At 38.0% G+C, this 25,604-nt stretch overlaps 1 protein-coding gene and 1 long non-coding RNA gene across 4 annotated transcripts in view; one reads left to right on the top strand and one right to left on the bottom strand.

The window, feature by feature from the left end:
- The first annotated feature begins 265 nt into the window (after window positions 1–265).
- Window positions 266–10,620, top strand: LOC135444844 (uncharacterized). Of its 3 annotated transcripts, none has more exons than XR_010439315.1 (6): window positions 266–342; window positions 5,692–5,802; window positions 6,460–6,538; window positions 6,837–6,950; window positions 8,698–8,903; window positions 9,681–10,620. It is a non-coding gene; the product is annotated as an uncharacterized LOC135444844 (long non-coding RNA). The 3 variants fall into 3 exon arrangements; XR_010439316.1 differs by having other exon boundaries at window positions 296–342; window positions 5,689–5,802; XR_010439317.1 differs by lacking the exon at window positions 6,460–6,538 and having other exon boundaries at window positions 292–342.
- Window positions 10,621–15,193: 4,573 nt separating this feature from the next.
- RNF217 (ring finger protein 217) overlaps window positions 15,194–25,604 on the bottom strand; it is a 63,925-nt gene continuing 53,514 nt past the window's right edge. Inside the window, exon 6 of the mRNA XM_064707985.1 lies at window positions 15,194–24,620. Within this exon, the coding sequence (XP_064564055.1) occupies window positions 24,547–24,620 (74 nt within the window). The 3' untranslated portion in view covers window positions 15,194–24,546. The remainder of the gene's footprint in view (window positions 24,621–25,604) is intronic.

The following is a 25,604-nucleotide window of genomic DNA, read 5'->3' as shown; positions in this document are numbered from 1 at the left end:
CATTATTTCCTGAAGCTCGACAAGCTACTACAATCAGCACTTAAAAATAGAAAAAAGACAATTTGAAAAACTTTTTTCTGCATGTAACTGTAGGGGGATAGAATATAAGTAAATAAAGGTAGTATAGAAAGCAATCTTACCCCCTAAAGAGTTGCAGCTGAGTTAGTTATTAAAGATTAGGAGCAGGCCTGACTTTACCAGGCCACAGCTGTAGCCAATAAGAAGAAGAGTGCTATAAAAGAGTGGGTTGGTTGGTTGAGGGGGAACTGAAGTTAGTTGGTTGCTGTGGGAAGAAGGCAGAGTCAGTGCCTAGAGGAGCTGCCTACAAGAAACATCAAGGAGGTATGAAACTCTAGCAATACGGAACCCTTGCAATGTAATGACAACTTGTAATGTCCTAAAATTTGGTCAAGATGTCACAAAAGGCCCTTCACGTTTCCCTTTTCTTGGAAGTCTAAGACATATATAAAAATCATAATGCTACAAGCTATGGATGCAGGAAGATGCTGGGCATCCTGCTTTTCAAGGAGCCTCCTGCAGTGTGTAAATGTTCTCCTCTTCCCATTATGAGAATTCCAGGTTCAGTTAATGCTGATTTCAACTAACAGTAGAGAATGAAGTCTTCACTTCTTACTAAAATATTGAGCATATGTGTCTGAAGAGTAGATTAAAAGAAAATAATGTAAACTAGCATTAATAATTTCATTTTCTGACAAGCTGAATTCCATCTTCTGTATCCATAGCAAAATGGAGAAATATTTTCTGCATCAAATATTTCTCCTCCAATAAACATGAGGATTCAATCCATATAAATGCTTTGTGTATTCAGTGATATCAGGAAAAATACATTTGACTGTGAGAGAAGGATTTTCTGTGCAATTTTATTCAGGTTGGTTTGCTCCCTGGCAGAATTTACCTGCTTTTCCTTCTCAGAGGTCATCTCATCTCCCTGTCTCTTCTATCTCTTCAGTTGTGTGAGCTCATTGGCTGGAGTTTGCATCTTATTAAAATGAATTTTTAAGTAATAAAGAAAGTTATTTTCATGGCAGCAGGTTTGGGCTTTTGGTTGGTTTGGGGTTTTTTTAAGAAGGTCTTTTAATCCCTATTTGATAAGCACACACTGGCAAAATTAAAAACATTTGTGTAATAATCAACCGATATAATTGTAGATCATTTTACCCCACAGGTAGGTCTATTATTTTTTTTTATCAAGTTATGCATATATTAAGTGTTATCTGTACCAAAGCTGGTACTAATTGAAATGATGCATGATTACAGCATAATTTAAAATCTCTTCAGATTTCAGAATTGGGTTTAACCTAGCAGAAGACTTTGTTGCTGTTATTATTTTAGAATCAAATTAATCGAGCTCTTTTAAATTCTGCATTTGATTTCTACTCATTTTATCTGCCTATGCAGACTCTTTTGCAGACTGCCTTTTCCACTGGCTGGCCCCATTCAAGCCTATTCAATGGCCAGTAAGGAAAAGTGAAGCAAATCTCATAACAATGCAGGTTACTACTTCTGCTTCCATTTTATAGAACTATTGTTTTAAGGCATCACCAAGGAGAATAACAAAAAAGTTCACATTAGCTTCTATGATAAAGTGAACATTTTTTCTATGCTGATCACATACAAATAGCCTCAACTTCCGTAATTTAGATTGAAAAATACTGAAACTAATTGCCATGATATATCCAAGCAGAAGCAATGACAGATCCAACTTGATTTGCTGGAAACAAAAACATTTAATCCAGCACTTTTCCTGAGAAAAATTTGTAAACTTTTTCAAATAACCTTGATTAAATATTTTCAAAAGTTTCTTTAGGCTCCTTTCTATTACACAATTACATCATTGTTCCCTTTTTTATTACTGAGACTCCTATGCAGGAGCAGTCCACTGTTTTACCACTTGGTGGTGCCAAGTGTTTTATACAATCAAAGCTAAAAACACTTTAAAACCAACTCATCTTTTGAAAAGGTGTTTAAGTAGGAGATTGAATTGTATTTGCTGTTCATGGGAAACATACATTTATCATTTGGTATCAGGGCTATTTGAAGGTTAGGCATTATCATTCACTTACTGTAACTTCAGCACTGAAAATGGTTTTTAAATGCGGATATCTTGTGTGTGTGTATCTTAAATATCAGCACACTCTGCCAGTGACTCTGTGATGTCAAGCTAGCTGGTGTTTATATCCTCTAGGTGAGGACAACCAGGCATGTACAGATCTCCAGCGTGCTCCTTTTTCCCATACACATCCCTGACGGTGTGTCTGCTCCACAGTCACCTCCTTTTGCAAATCTCCCTCATGTCCTCACCATTTGCGACACTCTCATTTATATTTGAGTCCAGGATAAAATTAGCTGAGCAGGTTGACTCAGCAGTGAAATGTGACTGACTCATAGTGCTTGGCACAGCATCACCATGAGCAGAATTTGGCAAGAGCAAGCACAAGATTGTTCAGGGACTCTTAGCTTTGGTTAACACAGAGAATTTAGGTAGGATTGATTTGATATTTAGGACAGTGAGCTATGATAATGCTTAGCAGCAACTCAGCATCAGAAGAGGAAAAACAATTAGAAGGGATATGGGTGGAGATTTGTGCTTGCTCCTTAGGACTTGGGTGTAGTGAAAACCAGTGGAGTAAGAGAAGGCACTTGTGCCAAGGAGGCTGCAGGCAGAATTTACAGGCAAGTTGACATTTTGGTGTAGTGTGGCTGACTTTGGAGAAGTTACAGGAAGGAGGCTGCCCAAGTGCTGATACTTCTAACCTTTTGCACATAGCATTCTTTAGGGCATAGAGGGAAGGTCTCCACTGGCTTGCTCTGCTTCAGGATGGACAAGAACAACATGCTGTACGTTTACAAACTCGTCTTGAATACTCATTTCCCTAAGGGAAATGAAGCTAATTATGAAGTTGCAGCAAGCATTCTGTGCAGGTCTTCTTTTACAGCCCACAGGGATGGGCTGTATGCTTATAGGGGCTATATGCTTAACAAGGTCTGTGGGTTCCTTCTGAGTATGAAAGAGGGAGAAAATTGTGCATCAAGACAGATTTGCAAAGGGAAACTGAAAAGAATGATAAATGCAGAATGAAAAAGTGTAAGGAGGGAAACAGCAGAAGGCAGCTGTCTCAAGGACACCTTGAAGATGTTAGGAAGCCATTTAGCTACAACAGAGTTACACCCAGGTGCATGCTGAGGTGTTGAGTGGGTGCCATTCCATGCGCTTGGGCAATTACTGCCAGTCCTGTGAAAGATGCTGTGTGACTTACTGCAGTCGGGCAAAGGGATTTAGCTACACTTTGTGACATCTGTGCTATAGTAGAAGTGTCTCTGCAATCATCTTCACTCCTCTTAATTTCTGATCTCCTGATCAGCTTCTGATCAGAGTGAGATGCTGGTCTCAGCGATGTTCAAAAATGCCAAAAACTTACACAATTTCTAGAGTATTTGCAGAAGGCGTTTGTATAATGTCATTACTATTATGCATGGCATCTATCTGCTGCTTTTGTAATTTTAAATTGATTCACAAAAGGCCAATTGAATCACATTAAACAGCACCTGTCCTCAGCCAGTGCTCCAACCTAAGAACTTGAATGCACAAGCTTGTTAGAGCACAATTAGAATCAAATTGTGAAATCACACATCTGCCTCTCCAGCGCCAACATGCTCACAAAGCACTTTTCAAGGCAGGTTTTTCCTGGAAAACAGTTCATGCTTCCAGCTGCTCAGTTCCAGTTTTCCATCTGCTGTGCTGAAAAGAGCACATAGTAATTAAAAGTTCAATTCACACTATTCTATTGAAAGAACATTTCTGTCTGCTCTGTGGCAAGACCTCAGCTGTTTCTGCTCCTCTTTCCAATTCTCACTTTTAGCACCCACCCGTTTAGCTGGGATGGGCTCCTGGTTTCAGCCTAGCTCTCCTTACATGCCCTGACATGTAAAAGTGCCTTCCCAGCTAATAAACAGATATGTCCTAACCTTAGGTCACCTATGGTGGGAAGGATTTATTAGCATGCATTGCCACACCACAGTTGCACATACAGTTCAATACAGCATTGCTGCCAGTGCTGCCGCTTAAATGTGCGTGAGAATTAATGCATGAGCCTACTGCAATCAGATGAACATGATTAAAAGTCAGTAGTACTTAACAGGATTCAAATTATACAGATACATATATAAAATGCACATAGCAACATATACTTTAATATGATAACTGAAACTGCTATTTGTAATAATGAATGTGTTTCTGTATATGTACATATATATAAAAATAAAAGCTAGTGGGAAAAAGAATAGTATTTGATTATTGTACTGTTTTACATAACCATCCAATGAAACAAACCCCTCAATTTAAAATCTTGGCTATACATATATGTCCTCAATGTCAGTAAGCAGGATGAATTTTTTTCTGATGAGTTAACTTACTAGTGTGGGTGGAGAAAATGACAGGCAAGGAATTTTCCTTCTGGAAAAAAGTCTGCCCTTTAGTTCTCAAGGTGCATAAGAAGTCAGTGGATGGGTGAAAGAGGAACATTTTGAGTCATTTAACAAGTGGGGTTTGAAAACTAGTTAAATAGAGAAGAATACCAGAACTGTGAAAGAGGCCTGGGAAGGACCCAATCCCTTTCCCAGCTGGGCATATATAAGCAATTTACTTCTTGGCATTTAGAGGGAAGATTCTTTTCTCCTACCAGAATATTTAGCTTCTGCCTGGTGCATAGTTTCTTGCAACTCTTTTGGAAGCAATAATCAAGAGGGCTCTTTGCTGCTGGAGATGGTAGACTAAAATAGAAAGTAACTGCTATAATTAGAGCTATTCCTCAGATTATTATGTTGAGGATACAGGACATATCTATATATAGGCTTACAAAGTGAAAGAAAATCTATATTTGAGGAAACATGGAGTAATAAATAATCTAAAAAAAAAGACAGAAAATTGCATCAGAACTAAATTTATTTTCCAGAAGGAGAAAAAAAGTTAATCAGGAAGAAATTGAAACAATCTCCTAGGTTCTAGAGTCTCTTCACCCTGTCTGGTAACCTACCCAGATCTCAAGTCAGTACAGACTAACTAGGACTCAGGAATGAGACCTTAGTGTTTGAGAGGGACTTTCACAGAACTTTCACTTCCTTACTCAGTAGCAGTCAAAAAGACAATCATGAATGAAAAATGAGAAAGCTTTTATAAGAGTCCATAATTTCTCAGCTATTCAGGACCTTGTGTGTGTCCCATCTACATTCTGTACTGTACTACTTGTCTCAAAAAAAAAGTAGAACTGGAAAAGGAGCAGAGAACAGCAATAAGAACATTCAAAGTATTGGGAGCATTTCTGCTGTGTGAGCAGCTCACAGGCTAAGGCTCTTTAGCTTGCAAGAGGATGTTGGGTGATGGAGAACAGGGAGAATTTTACATGATGTTATATAGAGCAGGGGCACACAAGTCTCACAACATGGAGGCAGTGGGCAGGGGCTGACAGTTCACTGTCTCTTCCTATACAGTGCATATTGGATTCTAGTGGCAATTCCAAATTTAATAAAATACTGACTAACTTAGCACCTGCCTTGCTGTGGAATATTGTGATTAATAAAAATCTGCACTTGTTTAAAAGTCATTGGGAAATTTTATTCAAAAATACCTGTAAGGCCAACAAAACACAAAAAATACCACTTCTTCCCCAGCAGATCCTGCAGAGCCTCCAAGAGTGCTTAAAAAGTCCTGACACTATTCAAGTTGTGTGTTATCAGATTTTGGCTGATCCAGTACAGCTGCTGTCACAAGTTCCCAAGGACCAGGTATTGATTCAGGAAAACTGTTGTGAGCTACTAGGAGAACATTACAGTGAGGGATCAGAAATCTGCCTCAGAGTTGCTGTTCCCACACTGTTCTTTGTGCTGTCCTAATGTTTACAGACTGCTGTGAAATATGTGACACTTCCAACTGAAAGGTAGAAAGGGACCGAAAATCTGTTAGAGAAGTGACATGCTAGAGACCAAGAATTGGAAGCAAAGATGTTGCCCTCTGGTAGCAAAACAGAGGATATTTATGATCAGTGGAGAGATCAGTTTACTAAAATGTAAGTGGTCTGTCAAATTGTGAGTGTGGGAGAGAGAGATAATGAAGAAATGCATTTGTGAGGCTGAATAAAGTATTTATCATCTACAATCTCAGTCTGGCTATTAACATACTCTATTTTTTTTCTGCTGAAAACCACGCTCCTTTTGCTTTAGTTCCAAATGGAAGTTGTCAGTTTGAGATCATAGTGCCTAGAAGAAAATATTTAGTGTTTTATGAAGAAAGTTTCATTAACCTCATTAACTGAATGTTTCCATGCAAGAAGTCAGCCATCTGCCTTATTGTCTCTCAGGTCAATCTACCAATAATCTTAAAAATTATGTAAAAGTGATTAAAAATGCATTCAAATATAAATTTGCACACTCGGTGTCTTATAGCATTCCACAAGGTCAACATCAAACTGCTGTCTCCTTCTTGCTGAAAGCAGTAGGTCCAGACATGCTAAAACTTCAAATTGTGAGTATGGAACATTGGTCTCAGCCTCTGTAATACCTGCAATAATGTTTCAACTAAATTAGTTCTAGCTAGATAGATTGATAAAGCATGACACACAAATATTGCTCTTTGTGAGGAGTATCATTTACATAAAAATATAATTTTAGACATAACATCTGAACGTATTAGTCTAAAAAAACACCTGTCTGCCAAGAAGACAATTTTTTAGAATAGATTGATGCGTAATTTGCTTTCTTACCTTTTAGAAATGCTGGGCCATTTTCAGCTGGCTTTGGCTGTTATGCTTGTCTATTCCTAGTTGCTGCTACACAATTCCTGTCTTAAAACCTTTCCTGGCTCCTAGTAGTCCCTCTAGAAAGATCCTGATTATTCAGGGTGAATTGGATTGGGACTCATTTACATTCCATGGCAGGTAAGTCTAACTTCAACTACTTTTGAACTCATTAACAATAAAATGGAGAGTATGCATGAGGCTAAACTCTATTTTGAAAATTTAAGAATAGCCCATTATTTTGCAAAAATCTTTCAAAGATGTGTGCTTCTACCATCCACTTTCAAGCAGTTCCTTGCCCTTTGATCCAGAAGTTTGGGCAGCATTATTGAAACACATAAGGCTGATCCTAGGCCCCCAAGTACATGGCATTTTTTTCAGAAATACCTTGCATCCATCAAACCCACTGAGGTTGGTCATATAGTGACCCTACCCCATTTCAATGGCTTTCTGAACAACACTCTAGTCACTATGTGTAGTCCAACTCAGTTCAACAATATTCTTCAGTAAAATCACTGCATATTTGCCTTTTCCTTACATGAAACATGTCTCCTAAAAATACCTTCATTTGATTTATAATAATGAATATGCTTGATGTGCTGTTCTTTTCCAAGGTAATTTTTAACTTTTGCTAACTCCTGCCCAAATTCCTTAAATGCCTGGTCACAGAAGAGCATGTCCTACAATATTACTTACACATGAGGTAAACCACTAACAGACAATAAATGTAACCTCTTAACCCACTTGATCATGTCCTTTTTCTGGCATGGTGGGCTGTCAATAAATGAGCAGGTATGAATGTGAGAGATGTAGCAAAAGGAAGTGCTTTGTCTCCTAAGGCTTCATATATTTGCCAATATAACCAGACTGAATAAGAAAGTTTTCCTGCTTTATATCAAACTATATATGGAATATATAATAATAATATATTTATATGGAATTTGTGGAATAATGTACCTATGTGCAGAAAAAGGGCTTTGAAAATGAACTCTTCCCTTACTAGCTTTATCTGTCTAGGTAAGGAGACTGACTTTGGTGAACTGCATGGCCTAAACAAAATGATAGTGAATGATAAAATCACACAGTTAAGCTTAGCAGACGTGCAGTAACTTGAAACCATTTCAACAAGTTCTTAGAATTCAACACCCTTTTAAAGCAGCTTTTTTGACTATTAAAAAATAGCCAAAACATCACAACTCTGAAATACTTTAGGCCAGACCATTTACAGAATAAATCTAACCAACAAAACAGTAGATTCATGGCTTTTTTATTCTGTACAACTGTGATCATTTAAAGTTGTTTGCTAAGTAAATTTTCCACATTTTTAAAAATGTAAAAATAAAGAAAATTTATTTAATTGAATAAAAAATGAAAACAAATATTATTTATTTTTATTAGCAGTTTTTGATATCCTTCCCTAGCAATTGTTTGGCTGGTGGCACACACAGCACCAGAAGGAGATTCAAAAATTCCAGTTACAGGACAGTTTTGCTGGAGATTCATTGTAGATTCAGACTCAAAACTTGAAGAAATAAATAGTCTCCATAGCCAGGAAATATCTGGTCATAATATCAGCATCAGTACTTCTATCAATACTTTTTCATTTCTATTCCTAGCTCCAGAATTTGTTCTGTTTGTCCATGTTCCTCTTCTCATCTTTATACTCTTTCATACCCACTGCAAGTAGCATTGTCCAACATACAGCTCACTCACTTTCCATGATCTAATTACTTTTGTTGTGCTTTAAAACTAATGTTCAAACAATGAAACCTCACATTGAAATTAAAGGGAAAATCTTATGTGTCTGCATGTATGGAAATCTCCATTTTTTTTCCTGAGAGTCTAAAGAAATGAGGCTTAGAACACTACATTGTGTGTTGGCCTACAGTAACCATGCTCAAATAGGATTTCTGGAAATCAGTACCTGGAGAAAGGCCACTGAAGTAGAAGTGCTTCAGTTGGGAAAAAGAGTGAAGCACCCAGTCACCACTTCCTGATGGGCCCCCCGCCTGCCTGACAGCTCCTGAAAATTGGTCTGGCAACCATCGCCGTTCCAGTAGATGATCAACCGGCACCTACGTGCTTGGGAAAAAGGTAGAGCATGTGATAATTCTGCTTGGATAGAGATGGGGAGAAGGCACTGTGTGAGATTTTAGGGAACACTGGGCAGAACCAGTGAAATTTAACAGGAAGAGGTAAGTTCATATAGGCTGTATGAAGTGAAGACAGGTTCTAATAGAGGAGCACAGAAAAGGAATTCACAAGGAAACAGACTTTTAGCTTTCCTATTCATAGAATAGCTAATTTTAAATATGGTATGCCTAACAAGCCTAGTAGCCAGCAGAAACAATGACAGGACTCTGCTTTTAATCCCTGAGTTGTATAAAAGTTTTTGGGTACATCAGTCTAATATGGTCAGTCTCTAACCTAAACAATGCACATTTCTCATCAGATGTGCCTTCATGTCAGCAGTTTTCCTTTATCTGCTAATCCTTTTTTGCTGTCCTTTTTACTACCGAGAAAACTTTTCTTAGTTCTTGTTTCACTTTTTAATATACACAAGTTCAAATCAACAACCATCTTCCAGGACCTTGTTCTTATCTTAAAGGAGGTAGACAATCATTATATAAAAAGGCAATTACTAAAGCAAAGAAATACATTTGCACATTGGAATGCAGATAATCCAGTGCCAAAGAATGCCATTGAGATAAGCAAATTAGCAAAAGAGTAATAATAAAAAAGCCCTAGAGGTGCACTTGAACAATAAAACAGGCAGGTAAATTATTTTACTGCAGTTCTTTTGTTATGCAGCGTGACAAACCAGCAAGGAATGAATAATGCTGTTGGCTTGCTGTTATTATCTACCCACAGATGAGAATAACATCGGAATAACAGAGTGGGTCAGATTGGAAGGGACCACAATGGATCATCTGGTCCAACCTCTCTGCTAAAGCAGGATTGTGTTCTGATGGTTCTTGAACATCTCCAGTGGAGGAGACTTCACAACCAACATCACTTCTGGCCAAGCTGTTCCAGTGCACGGCCACCTGCACAATGAAGAAATTCTTCCTCATATTCAAGTGCAAGTTCCTATGAATCTGTTTTTGCCTGTTACCTCTTGTCCCATTGCTTGGCACCACCAAGAGCTTGGTTCCATTCTCTTGACCCGCTCCCTTCAGATACTGACAGACACTGTTGAGGTCCCCTCTTCTCAGTTGTCCCTTCTTGAGGCTGAACAGTTCCCAGTTCCCTCAGCCTGTCCTTATGAGAGAGATGCTCCAGTCCCTAAATCCCCTTTGCAGCCCTCTGTTTGACCTGCTGCAGGAGCTCCAGCTCCTCAGCTTCTGCTGAGGAGGCCAGAACTGCATCAAGTGGCCTCACCAGGGCTGAATAGAGGGGGAGGATCATCTCGCTCAACCTGCTGGGAATGCTCTGCTCAATGCACCCCAGGATACACGTGGGAACAGTGCTGGCTCATGGGCAGCTTGTTGTCCACCAGGTCCTTCTTTGCAGAGCTGCTTTCCCCCCAGGTCAGCCCCCAGCCTGAACAGGTGTCTGGGCTTCTTCCTCCCCAGGTGCAGCACTCTGCATTCACCTTTGTTGAATTTCAGATGGTTAAAAAAAAAAAAAAAATATATATATATATATATATATAAACACACACACACATATATATACACACACACACACACACACATATATATACCCATATATATACACATACATATATATGTTTTATTATAACAATTTATGTTATATATAATTTTACATATTATTACATTATAACATAAATTGTTACATATTACGTACTTTAAAGAAGAGCACAAAAGTTTTCATACCATATGCATACACGTAATAAACTGAAATATGTGTTTTTCTAAATTCTGCGTCTTAACATGGGAAATATTTGTTGCCTGAATTTACAGTAGGCAGAGAAACTCTGTGCCGAAGGATGTTGATAGGTCTATGAAAAGATGATAGCTAAAAAAACTGTACTTAGTAACGTTACCTTTATGCACATTGACAGGACTGGCTCCTGCAATGTCTTCCATTAGCAGGACTGGGATGTGCAGGGCTCTGTTATGACCTGGCTGGACCTGTGGCTCAGGAGAGCCAGCACCCTACACACCAAATCCAGGGCCCTGGGAGCTGCTGAAGTTCCCATGCACACATCCCACACTTACCCCTCAAAGAGCTGGAGAAAATGGCAGCTCAGGACAGGCTGTCACCAAAGCAACAACCACAGCTCCCATTCGGCCACTTTTTCCTGAGGGGAACTCATCTGACAGGCTGTCAGGTGAATGAACAGAGGCAGCTGCTCCATGTATCCACCATCAGGCTGACAAGGGGACCCCACAAAGGTTGGTTTTTATGAAGTACAATACTGACAGCCATGTTTAGTCCTTGAATGCTCCTTTGTGGGAGAGGAAAAGTCAGCCTTTGTCTCTCTTGTCTCCTTTTACTGCTACAGGAGAGATAACATCGCTACAATCATCTCTAAGGTTCAAAGCCATAAAAGAGCTAACTCAAGATTACAATACATAAAAAATGATAGCTAAATGGAGAGTCAATGTTGCCTGAAATCTAAGTAATCTGTTTGTTAAAAATAGCATCACAAGGGGAGTGGTGACATAGAGTGCTTGTTGTAAAGGAATTTGAAAAAAAGGCAACAACAGACACAGAAGGTCTGAAACACTGAAGGCATTATTGAAAAGCTCTGTTGAATTAAAATTTGTTTGATTTGGCAAAGGTTTGTTACTAAGCCATTTAGTATTAGCTCTGACTTGTCCCATCACCTCATAAAAGTCAAATGAAATCAAAATGAAGCCATGTATTTGAAAGTATTTTTAATAAATAACACATATATGATCAAATTAAAGGTAAAAATAGACATGGTTTGAAAAGAAAAACATTAAAAGTAAGAAGCAGGGAGAGCTGTGGAGAGATGCCTGGAGCAGGCTGGGGCAGAGGGAGACAGGTGCCACACCATACTGCTGCTGCAGATGTGTCCTTCCCACCACTCCCAGACATCATTTCCTGCTCCATGGAGTGTTCTGGGGTGATGTACCAATGACTGGAGCCTGCCATTGCTGCTACTTGGCAAGGTATGAGTTAAAAGAAGAGAATCTACAAGGCAGTTCTTAGGAGGAATGGGCTGGAGGTCAGGGACATGAACTGGCCACGCTCCTGCCCCAGGGGGTGAAGGCAGCAAAGGCTGCCAGTCCCGAACACTGGAATGATGCTTTATCCATCAGACTTTGGTGTTGGGAGTGTGACTTGGGAAGTCCTGCATCATGGGGATCATCAAAACCCTCTCTCAGCTGGCTTCAGCCTCAGGGAAGGGCGATCCCCCATCAGCCAGAAGGTGCATACAGATTCCTTCACAAAAACCAAACAAAAAATCACCCCAGCCCCACAGTCCCCTCATCCCCCAAAAACCCCAACAGAAAAAAAAAAAAAAAAAAAAACCAAACCAAAACCAGTCACCCAAAACAGGCTCACAGGTTATGTTTTAGATGCATCATGCACGTGCTAAACAAAAAATAAAAAAAAAAAAATCAAAATGAGGAGTGTACAATTATCAGGCAGGGGAATCTTTAGAGTCCCATTTAATCACAGAGTGCTGCTTTCCTGCCCCTGTAATTTTATTTTGATTTGCTGCACTTTTTCTCTTACCTGCTTGGAGTTTTGAGAGACTACCCAACAGTTCTTGAGCATAAAAGAGAGCAAAACAGGAAACATAATTTACAAAATAAAATGGGATTGATAAAATAGAAGGCAGACAAAAGTGGGTAAAGGACACCTAGTATGGCATGTCATTTAAAAATAAATATTTCTAGAGAAGTAGTGCTCTTTATTTATGTGCAAATTGGTCAAGGAGTCAAGGTCTGGGTCAGCATAGAACACAGATTTGGATGCATACAACATTCCTAGAAGATCACAAAAACATGTGTTAGATTCAGATTATTTCAGTATTCCAGTAAGGGAGGTATTAAGGAAGAGGAAAACAGCCTCGGAAAGGATGAGATAATCATGAAGACATCCCAGAAAGTAAGAGGACAAGCTAAGTGGAAATTAAGTTGGGGCAAGAACATTGCTCAGAACAGGTAGAAAAAAATTAGCTGGTAGTGAGAACACAACACAAAGGGGACACATTTGCAGCACTTCACAACTTTGCATACCCCTATCTTACCTACCAGCATCTCATCCATGGTAGAATGTTTTCTGTGGTCAAGTAGGATGGAAGAGGCCATATCCTCCCATTCTCATTGGATCACTGCTGGGATCCACTATGACATTATCCCTACCTAGGGAATTCTAATTAAAAGAAAATTACCTAAAAATACTGGGACAGAGAAATGCTTCAGGGAACCCAATAGTCTCTCTGACAGTAAATAAAACCAGGGATCTGGGGGAGAATGCAAAATACTGAAAACAAATACTACCATCTACTACTGTTCAGGCTTCCAAAGATTTTTGACTCAAAGGACTTTCTGAGCCAAACTTGTTATTCTATACATTAAGTGACTTGCCACCACTTTCTCTCCTGTAATTGATCCAGTTTTCCTGTAAATGCTCTCAGCATTTACAATATCCTTTGGCAGGAGACTTCACCAGTCTTTCATTGTTTCATTAAGATTCACCCTTCTTTTTTGTTACAGATCCCATCTGATGACTGTTTTGTCTTTCCTGTATCACTTAGAGGCCTTTGGTACAAGCCCAATAACCAATATCCATCAGTCATGTTATTTTATGCAAAGAACCTATCTACCTCTATTTTGTTGTTGTCCAAATCCCATTTATTTGATTTAACTCTCATCTCTTCACTCCCAGGTAACTCAAAATTGTTTATTACATAATTGCTTACCTTTTTCTTTAGATAATTTGCAAATATGGTCAAGAGCAGAGCCAAATAAAAATCTCTGCAGAATTCAAGTAGCATCCTCCCTTCATGGCACAAGCTATTTACTACAATCAATTTGTATGTTCTGACCATACTACGCCCACCTTGTCCATGTGAGATCTTCCTTCTCAGCCCATGTCTAGGTTTAATTTGAGACTGTTGCAAGGAATTACAGAACTTGCTGACCTGCCAATAAACTTTGTGGTTGACAAGACAGGACTCCTTCATAAAAGCTGTATTGACCTTTTAGAAGGATTACAGGTTTACATGGTTGCTAATTCTAATTCAGTATTTCACATACCCCACAGTGATTCATTTCACTGCTCAAGCCAAACTACTAAGCAAATCATGAAAACCCTCAAAAGCACCAAATGTCAATCAGCTGATTGAAGAGGAGCATCTAGAAATTACAATTCTGTATCTGTGATCTCTGTGGAGCACATTACTCCCATTTACTTGGGGAAAATACCATGCTTATAATCAAAGTCTGCTGTCTGTCCTTTGTCAAACAGTTTGAGATTGCAAGTGAGAAGTTAGTTTAGCTTCAGTTTCAGCTCTAGGGCTATTGATTTCTTTGGCCTGTGGATTATCCTTCCATTGCTGCACACTGCACGCTACAATTCCTGCAGATAAGGAGCCTCTGCTATGATGTCCTTGGCATTTTGTTGCAAATCCTGTTTTAGAGGGGCCTGGGGAGAGGGCTGAAAAGCTTTTTCTCCACGAGTGGGACAAAGCATAGGCCTCAAGATTTTTCCTGAGTATTTCTCAGCAGGGAATTGGTTTTCAGCTTTATTTCCTACAGAAACAAAGTGTAGGTAATGGTGATACCTTGTGTGCCTGTTCATGAATGTGCAAAAATCCCCAACACATCAGAAAACACACTCCATCAATACTGACAGCTCACCTAGTAAGGAAACTGAACACAGTTCCTTTCCAGAGAGAAGAGGCAACTGCATCGATTGGTTACCAATTTCAAATTTACAGCTACAGTCTGCTTTTTCTGAAACCCTCTGAAAGTGATAAAGCTTTACAAAGTAGTCATAAAAAGGGAATGGGAATATTGGATTCCAGCCATTTTCTCCTCATTTTGTGTTCAGTTATTTTAAGCTAACATTTTAACATTTCATGAGAAGGTAAAATTCTATGTTGTATTTTAGGATGCTTTTAAAAGTGAAAGCAGTAGCCAGAGATGACACCACAAGACAGGGAGTATTTTGTATTAAAATATTCACCACAGTAAACTGGCTTTTTACCTCTGCTTTCATTTTAAGTGTTACAGCAGCTAAGAGTGAAGTGACTAATACAGGGATTGAGAACACAAAGATTCTGAAGTTTAAATTATTTAGTGTGATTTTTAAAAAAGATTATATAAATATCATAAAAAGTATTACAAATTTAAGCAAGACCCCTTGGAGATTGTCAACTATCCTTCATGCATAGAATTGCTTAAAGAAAGAGTTAAACATTCAGGCAATTTAATTTTTCTTTTTCAAAACTTTATTAGGTAGACATTACTAGATGACATTGTAAAACCCCTTGTGTGCAAGTGAATGAACTCTACAATGTATGGCTCCCCACAATTAATCAAATCCACTGCCCCCCACCCCCATTTCTGAATATTGATTCTAAGATGGGTGGAGTGCATTCAAATGCTACTTGACATTCTTCCATTTCATCATGGGGAAGCACTTTTTCAGTCTGTTGCTAACAGGGGCTTGGGATGTCAGTGTAAGTGAAAGGAATGCCTTTAAAGGAAATAAAGTACCGTAAGTTTTGTCTTACGAAATTCAGTCTCATACGAACACCAGATTCATCGCAGAGTCTTTTAAAAATTAAACTGCCTACCGTGATTGTATTTAGCAAAGTGAAGCAATACAGAGACATATCTACTACTGAATACTAGTGAGGTAACATTTTGAAAATAAAACTGTTAAAAAATTCACTTACTTTCGAAAGGTCCTGTCCAGCAGGACAAACATTGGCAGAATATCTTCCCTTGTATCCATGCATGTACATGTGCATATACAACCTGTGTCTACTATAGCTTTTTAAAGAACAAGATTTTAGTTATACATTCATCAGGACAAGTTTACAGATCAGACATTACTATGGTAGATTCAACAAAAGACTTCAATGAACCATCTTTCTTGACCTCCTAAATGAAAAGGCACTCTGAAGAGGGTAGCAAGAAATAATCCTTACAAAACATTGACATGAACTGAAGCAGCCACATAGGTAGCACACTCAACAGTGATTATTGGTATACATTTAAAATACCAACTTGAAGATGAATTATTTGTAAAATATTGCCCAAGACTACTGAATATTTTATCAAGTTATTACAGCATGAAGACCATTGTTGCAATACTTGGCAACAGAAAACATAGTTTTGGCTAAATGCAAGACAAAGATAATGGGGAAATCGTATCAGCATTTTGGTTGTGTGAATGCTGGTTCTAGGAGAGAAAAAAAATCATATAAGGAAATAACTAGTAAAAATAAACAAACTCATAAGGTTGAAGGAGTATTTTGACATATGGCATCTTCTATTTAATAGATTATAGAAGAATCAAATTTTAAAATTCTGAGCTAATGCTGAAATGGAAGTCATTAAGATATGTAATAATTCACTTATAATTTTATTGCAGTATGGCTCTAAATCAAATTCCCTATCAGCAAAACCTTTAGAAATGCAAGGTGAATCCTGACTAAACAGTCACAGTAGTGTTCACAGTATGTCACAGCTATATGACCAATTAATAAGTCCAGGGTGGAAAAAAAAGCCCCTCCTACAGTTCTGAAAAACTCAAGAGTTTCAGGAAAAGAAAAGGTTCAAAGGAATACTCATCTTAATTTCTCCTGCTTTTTTTCACAAATTCTCAGTGGAGGAAATTGAACATATTAAAACCATCTTGTGATCATGAATCTATAAAAAATAAGACCTTCTAAGCTTAATTTTTCTTCTTACTCCCCATTAACTCAATCTCCTCCTGATAATTACCTTTTATACTTCAATTTTTTTGGCAGATAATTGCTTCCATAAGCTCATGAAATTCAAGGTAGTTTTAGAAAAGTAGCTTATTCCTGACCTCAGTAACAGATGGACAACAGTGGCATCAATGTTAGTAAGAACAAACAGGTCCTTTAGTAAGTTTAGAATCTAAAGGGTAAAATTTCACTGTCTTCTTGAAAATGAAACAAGAAGAAATAAACCCCACAACACCCATTTTGAAGCTATCAGAAGATGGCAAAATGAGTAATACTTTTCCAGATCACACCTCCCACCCTGCAGTGAAGGGCTGGGCAGAGCTCCCAGAGCTGCACCACCATCTTGATCGATGGTTTCGTCCACCTAGATTCCCACTCCACAGGAGTTACCAACTTGTATTAACAGGACAGCTCCAGCTGGAGAACACTGAAATGCTCTCAACCCACTTTAAGTCCCAGCCTAGCTGCAGTGCACCTCCATGTGCCTTGGTGCTTCCACCTCCAACAATCAGGGTGAACAAGGCACCAGTGAGCCTGTGAGCCGGCAGGCGCAGCCACAACAGGCTGTGCTCAGTTCTCCTCTCCAACAGGCTGCATCTCTTTCAGTGGTTGAAAACTCAGGGCTTCTCATGTTGGAGGAGCCAGGCTTACTCTTAACAACTTAAGATGCATTTCTGCAGAAGTCTGAAGGAAGATGGGAGGGATGGGGGCAAAGAGCAAGTTAAAAAAAAACCACAGAAATGAGATCATCGGAATCAACATAAGCATGCCAGATTACTTTTATGATAGGCTAACTTCTTCCCTAATATAACATTTGTCAACTTTCTCAGCAAACCAAACTCATTACTTTGGGTTAATGTAACTGTAGGAGTCCACAGAACAGGAATTCCCACATTGCTCTGCTGAGGGGCATGAACACCTTTCATTTGTTTCACGCAATAAGGCACTTACACATTTAAAATCCCTCATTATACAAAACACTAAATACTGGAATTCAAGCATTGCTTTCATGGGCATTGCCTTACTCCAGTTTTTACAAGTTCTTAGTCATCCCATAAATATACTACAAAAAGTTCCCATCACTGATACATCTAGCTTGTATGCTGCCCAAATGCAGAACTAGAAATTGCTTTCTTAATGAATCCACAGTGTTTGGCCAGCACCCTAGTTGTGCCAGAAGCCTGTACACTAAAACCAGTGTGATCTATTATCTCACTACCCTCACTCCTTGCCATTCAAATTAAACCTATTTTAAAGGGAATCCTTCACGCTAAAATACACAAAACAAGAGATGGGGGCAAGGGAAGACTTCTCATTGAACTGTCATGGAATTAAATTCAGCTTGTACTCCTCAGAGGTATTTTTTCATTTTTTCAACACTATTGTCATCTCTACCATAGCAACAAGAATTAACAAATACCCCAAAATGTTATTTTGTACTCATATGGTTAATTATGTAACAAAGATGACTATGCTGTTTAAGGAACTTCTAAAAAATTCAAAATTAAAAGCCTGAAGAAAAACGGATTTCAGCATCTTGCTTTTAAGTAATGTAAATACAACAAAATTAATATTTTGCTTATATCTCAGCAAAGCATTAATGCAGCAACTTCTCATGAGATCACATTTTACAGGTGCAATTTGATCATCAGCCATTTTCACGAGTCAGCTTCAAATGATGAGATTTAGAATGAGAAGGAGTGCATAGAAACAAAGTGTGTAAGAATGGAAACATGGTAAACAATTTATTACGAGATGGTAAATGGTGAAATGTAAATCTATCCCTGTCCTTGCAATTTCAGGACACAAATCAGCAGGATGCAAATTGATATGAAAAACTATTAAGAGTGCATTTTTTATGCAAAAACATAGTCCATGACTAGAGACTGAAGCCATCTGCTCACCTAGAGCTGGCATAAGGCATGAAGATGTCTTCTGACTGCATCATAGTTTTACAGAACGGGTTCAAAATACCTGAACAGCTTCTCTGAATTCTGTAAATATATTTCCTTCTAAAACTGAGGTAAATGTGGCATTGTGTTAGTAACATCATGCTCTGTGACAGTAAGTTAAAAATTTCAAAAATACTGTTTTCAGTCTGATAAATTTTCAACAAGGTGAACACTGAAAGGGGTTGGCATGCAATTGTGTTTAAGGTATGTGCAAAGTTCACATTAATGCTAAACAAATATTTTTACACAATAGGCTTCTCTTCTGCCTTTAATCTATCCAAACACTTCAGATTAATTTTTCATGTTTTGATAAGCCAAATAAGCACCAAAAAAGGCTTTCTTTTGCACAATATGCATATTTTAATAAATGCATCACTGTTATAACTATTGTGTTATACCGACAGATTTATAAATTAACAGCTGGAATTATGTTTCAAAATGTATGTATTTATTTCTTGCTATGGAGTAATTAAAACTTATTACACATTTTTACCTGTGAAATCAGAGCATGCACTCTAAGATCAGTTTTCATTTCCCAACCTTATGGCATTTCACTATTAGGCCAAGAGAAGAGAAGCATCAATGATTAATTGTCTAATATGTGCAGCTTGTTCCTTACTGCAGAGAGAACATATGGCTCCTGAACTCTTATGCACAGAAAGGTAAGGAACAATTAGCAAGGAAGCTTCAGTCTGCAAGCAACTACATTTGTTAGTTTTATTACAAATATGTTTTGGAGTATTAAGTACTCAAGCTGTAACAACAGTGAGAACACTGTCTTTCAATTGAATCAAGGCTCAGCTGGTTTTTCATGTAACAGTAGCAAGATAAACTACCAAATAGATCAGCAACATAACTTTTCAGATGTTGTGCACCCTCAAGTTTGTGTGTTAAGTCCTAAAAATACCGAACAGCTGCAATTCCATCTCTTACAGTGTGCTGCTATTTGTTACATTGAAGAAAGCAGAATTTGAAGAAATGTTACTTAACACTGTCTTTGGGTACTGTTTCTAACGTTTTTAGTGATTCAAAGCATTAAAATTTCTTTATTCTATTAAATAATAAAGAAATAAATTAAATTCCTCTCCTGACAATCTGCTCTAATGAGAATGTTGTTTGGAAATTCTTCCCAACTCCTTCCCTCTCCTGTGCTTACTCAACACACTGGCATCATTCTGCAATGAGAGGAGTGGCTCCATAGTAGTTAACACTTCTTAAGAAGTGAACCAGGTTTTCCATGGCTACTAACATGCTTCTAGATGTTTTTATAAAAGTATTTGTGACCAAATTCCACACTGGCACAAAAATAGTTTTCTCTGGTTTAATGGGGCTGTGACTGATGTCAGGAATGAAGCTGACTCACTGCAACTATAAGGCATAAAAATGAAAAGAAAGTAAGAAATTATCTAATAGTCTCCTTATGTAGGATTCTTTTCATCAGCAGAGATCTAATATAGATTATAACAGTAACAGCAATCTGTGGTTCTTACCCACAACTTGAACCTGCACAATCAGCATACCAAAAATTATGATGTAAGGTTTGCTCAAGAAACAAAATAACATAACTGAATTTAAAAAATCCCAAAAAACCAACAATCCAACCAATAATTTGCAAGGCAATCTGTTTGGCCACTGAATATTAAACAGTTTCTCAAACCTAACTGGCATAAGAAACCATTCCATCACTGGTGAATTTATATCCTCTGGGAGAATTACTGCCCCACCTACATACCATTTAACATCACACAAACTGTGACAGTCTTTGGAAGAGCAAAACGCCTCTTGGCTAAAAAGAATACCTGACAGTGATCCAAAATGCCTTCTAGTTAAAACTGGCAGTAGTCCCTGCAAATTAATATTTTTAATAAAGTAAAACTTTTGTAATGAATAAATAGGTGTAAATTACAAAAACCCTTAACACACCAGGAAGAATTACCAAGTCAGCATTAGGAGCATCAAAACCAAACACAAAATCTTCCCTTATGCATATGCACTGCCTCAAAGGAAGATAATAGATCACTCAAAGTGCACTGTACTTTAATGACACTGAACAGGTAGGAATATACTGTTTATTACGGAGGTGGTGAGAAATGAAGACTCACTGACTTTTTTGTACAGAACTAAGCCTGATGGGTCAGCTCAGCACAAAGCTACTCAGAATTGTTTTTCTGCTTCTTGCCTGTATTCCTACTCAGCTTATTACTCTCATTGGCTAATAGGAAAGGAAAAGCACACTTTTTTTTCTAGTCACAAGCTCCTGTGTAAACTCTCTACATATACCTAAGTATGCTCTGAGATGCCGTGGGACTTGACCCCACTACTGAAATTCAACGAAATTCTGCATAGTGGAGAAAGGGAGAGCAGCTCCTGGGAGAGGTGGCCAGCCAGCCCTGCCAGCAGGAGCAAGATGGGGAACACCCAGCCATGGCACAGGATGGGGAGAGCCCCGGCTCTGACTGCGCACCCGCACGCAGAACTGAGTGCACAGGCAAAGCCAGCCCCAGCAAGCTTGGAACAGAAGGCTAGTGTAGAATGGATTTAAGCATTTCCTAGTCTGAACACAGGCACTGATGAGCAACAAAGATAAATAATCTTAAATATGAACTGTAGCCAAAGCAAACACAATGACCATGATGATCAGCATACAGTAGTGTGGGATCTGCCTCAGCAGGATAATATAGCTGCCTGATGAAGTTTTCTGCTAATAAACATGGAGCAGAACAGGCTGATGGTTTCTCTAGAGTAGTTACAAAAAACCAATACACTTACATAATTTCCTTATAAAGTTCATTCAGTTACTTTCAAAAGAATAAATTAATGTTTTTAAAACAAATGACATGGCTTCGATGCATACAAGGTTTGCTGTGATGAGTTGCTTAAAAGCTAATGTTTAACCAAATCAAGCTTTGTACTGAGCTACTTCTCATGCTTTAGTAGGTTATATTATATAACATTGATAAAAATTATATTTATGTACTTTTCAAGTGGGAGTATTTTTATACAGATGGAAGAAGACTTCCATACCCCTATTCTTCCAGGTTCTTGAACATTTATCCTGTTCTACAAAAATTATCTTAATTCCTTGCAACTGCAAAATTATTAACTGCAAAAATTATTGCAATTCCTTTTTTTTCTTTGCAGGAAAAGCACAATCAGACTCACTCATCTTTACAAGGTCAAAGATGTCTCTTTCTGCTCTGTATAGAAAATTAAGAACCATTTCCCTTTGATTTATTCTGTTCTGATAAAATCAAAATGGCCTAGATGAAATGATAATATAGGACCTGAGTTTTATGTTCCTTTTCTCCATCCACATGGACATACTTTCTGAATAGAAGTAAGTGCAGATCTATTATCTTCCCTTTTATGTTCTTTATTCTCTTAGTTTCAGATCTTACTGAACTCTAGTTAAAAACTGAAAAAGGCAAACATGGCAGAGTGAAAACAGCTACAAAGACTGTAAGAATATCTCTCACATTTACACAGAAACAGGAAAAGAAAGGAAATTAATCCACTGTGTAGTTAAGTACAGATAATCTTAAGTACTAAAATATTCTCAAGTGGAATAGTTTGACACCAAGTTATAGACTGCATTGCAAACCCAAATCTATCTATATATATCTCACTCTCTGAGGTCTGAAGGTTTTTCTAAATAATACAAAAATATCTTCATTATTTGACATTTAAAGAGAGGAATAAAAATCCCTGAGTAAGCCAAAGACAACTGATATGTATAGCCTCAGAAAACACACTCAAAACCAAGACCAATTTTAAGGCAGCTTCCAGCTTCAGACAGAACACAAATAGAAAACTGATGTGTCTCAGAAGAAAGTCTAAATAACAGGTGAATTTGCATTGATAATAGGCTTTGAATTTTATTTCTAAACATCATTGCTTCCCTTCTTAATTTGCAAATCTTCGAAAGGTACTATTTCTACTGTTATTATAACAGGGTAAACCTGCCCTTAAATTCAAATGGAAATTATTAAATAGGTATTCACTACTATGGTGTGCTTAAAGAAAAAAAAAAAAAAACACACAAGAAAACAAAACTAGAAGCTGACAGAAAACAAGCATACTAGCCAACTATGGTAAACTGATATTTGTGTTTCCAGGTAAACAAAAGTTATCAGCTTCTTCCACTGAGGCGTCAAAGTCAAAGTATCTTGTAACAGTATTATGTTGGTGGGGCAGAACACCATTTGCTTAAAAATTACAACTGGATTCAGATTTAACAACCATTTTCAAAGAAAGTGGTACAGAGTATATCCTCTCAAATGATATCTTTTTGCAAGCCTAAATTTTGAAGTCAGTAGACTCTTAAGGACATTTCCCATCTTCCTGCTTCCCCTTTCCCCATATATACACAAACAAAGATATATAAATGTGTGTATCTTCAGACACACAAACTGAAAAGAAGTACCTTCACAGTACAAATCCAATCTTCTTTTCTTTAAGAGTAGCTTGTATTTTTACAGTATGAAGTAGATTTCTTTTTATTCAGTTCCTTTCTTTATTGTTTCAATGTTCTGTCTGAACAAATTTATTCTAGCTTTTTAAGTTATATTTGTATGATAGATTTGGATCAAAATTAAAAGTGTAAAGATTCTCAGTAATTGACTCCTTATGCTGAATTAAACTGCTTTTGTTGTGATGCACTGAGAAAGTGGTTTGGTAGCAAACAGTAGAACTTAAGGAAAAAAGAGCAAAGATAGCTGTTCTCTTCAGAACTGTCATGTTCCAGAGAAACACTGGAAGCAGTAAGAATCAAGTGGTCTCCTAAGAATTTATGATCGCTTCCCTTACCCTGGATTCACAGATTTTCCTCCTAAGACATCAGCGGATACTCCAAGACTTATGTAGTAGTAGCCTACTCAAGGGAACAAACAAACAAAATGTGCTATTTAGGCTATAAAATTTCATCAAGTCAATCCTCACACAGGTAGTGTCTAGCATGTATATCATATTCCAAGTCAGAATAAAAAGAGCAGGTCTCCAGCTTCCCTGAAGACACATTTCAGGGATATCTTGGGACAGATTAGGCCACTGACACATCTTATTATCTAAACCCTTCAGATTTTTTCTGCACTGTGAGAATTTAAAAATGAAGTCCTGTTGTAAGAAATCTTGTCACACCCTCTGCCATTAATATTAACAGACTGTCATAAATAAATTACTGAAGTGAAACCAATCACCAGACTCTTAAGCATCACGGCGCTCCAGTACCAGGGGTGTTTCCCTCTGAGGCACTGCAGTTTGGCGGGGGCAATGCGTGCTCCACTGGCAGGAGCAGGGCTCAGAAGACAACCAGCTGTCGTGCTCTGGCATGTGATGGGGTTTTGGTATGCTCAACAGAATGCTGTGTGATGGAAGTTATTTACAGAAGAAGTTTTTAATACCAAAAGTAGTATGCTCAGTACACAGTAAGAGTCCAAACACTTCTAAGCATTTCCACCTTAAAGGCCGACACTGAAGTTAAACGAGCACATGTTAGCAGTTAAATGCTTTCTTCACAGGCCAAATCGGTAGTAGAGTTGTGGCTACAATACAGACTTGGATTGTCTGGTTCAGAAACTTAGACTCAAAAAAAACCCTCCAAAGTAATAACTAAAAAAAAAAAAAAAAACCCACAAAAAAAACCCCACAAAAAACCCCAAACCAAAAAACATTTAAAAAGCAGCAGTCAGGGGGCCCATCTTGTTGAGAGTGCACCAGAGCAAAGAGGCTTTCTGGTCTGCAGTAGTGTTTTCAGCTGAGGGAAGATGGCAGGAGAGCCCCCATCCTTCTTCCAGGGCGGTGGCTTTGATGCTGTAACCAGCACTGTATTGCTCTGTTGCACAAAACTCGGATAGCCCTTGCAGGACCAGCTCAGTTCAGGCAGTAACGTCCGTCCTCACCAGGGCATACCTGTCCGTGACCTTTTCCTCTGCTTTTTACAAAGGCAATAGATAGGAAACACAAATAAACCTGCCAAAAGAAGGAAACATGGAAAAAACACATAAGTAACTGCAATCCTTCGTGCATGTTCTATGTTGTTTAGGTATATGTATTCAGATGGAGCTTTTCATGTCTCAGGAGAATTCAGACCAGGCATTTGGACAAGCAGAAAAAAACACTAGCCTGCAACAACCACTGTCTTTGATAATGAGTTAAGCTACACTTACTCTTTTCTGTTACAATAAATTCCGGCTAACCCTGCACTCACTTCTGACAAATTAACTTGTGAATCATGCTGTCTGGTATATGGTACAATCAAAACTTTTAAAAGCAGTCTGGAAATTCTTAGATCTAAATTCAAAGCTAGTTTTCAATTAGATTCACATACAATAGAGACAGCACATTATAGTTTTACTTTTTATTTATTTTTACAAGCGTCCTCATCTACTGTGAACTAATACCAAATGTTTATCTTTAATAATACCAAGTGTTTATGCTTGCCTGGACAGGGAACTATTTATTCTTAAGTCTTTTGAGACAAAGAAAGCTGTAAAAACAAACAAACAAAAAAAACCACATCACAATCATTCAGGTGAAAAATTTTTCAAATAGTCTGTACTCTTTCAAACCCAAATGAGAAGGATCTTCCTCTTTCTCTTGCTACCAGCTGACTGAAATGGCCAAAGATTTTCTTTTCAAACACCACTACAGTAACAACACAGAACAAAAGACTACTATAATCACAGGGCTGCTGCTTTGCTCAATAGCCTTGTAAATGCTGCAGTATGATTTTCAGCTATGTAACTGAAATTATTCTAATAGTGGTTGGCAGCAAATATTGCTCTAATTACCTCAAAACCAGAACTTTTCTATAAATAATCAATGTTTTTGGAACTGCTCATACTGCTGGCCTTCATCCTATCTTATCCAGCCAAGCCTAGGATGAGACTTCAATGGCATTCTGATTATTATTGCAAATATTGTTACTATATTACTGCAAAACCCTCTTGATTT

This window comes from Zonotrichia leucophrys, chromosome 3, assembly GCF_028769735.1.
Source record: "Zonotrichia leucophrys gambelii isolate GWCS_2022_RI chromosome 3, RI_Zleu_2.0, whole genome shotgun sequence".
NCBI lineage: Eukaryota > Metazoa > Chordata > Aves > Passeriformes > Passerellidae > Zonotrichia > Zonotrichia leucophrys.
Note: the sequence above shows the minus strand (reverse complement) of the source record. Positions and strands in the feature narration are given on the sequence as shown.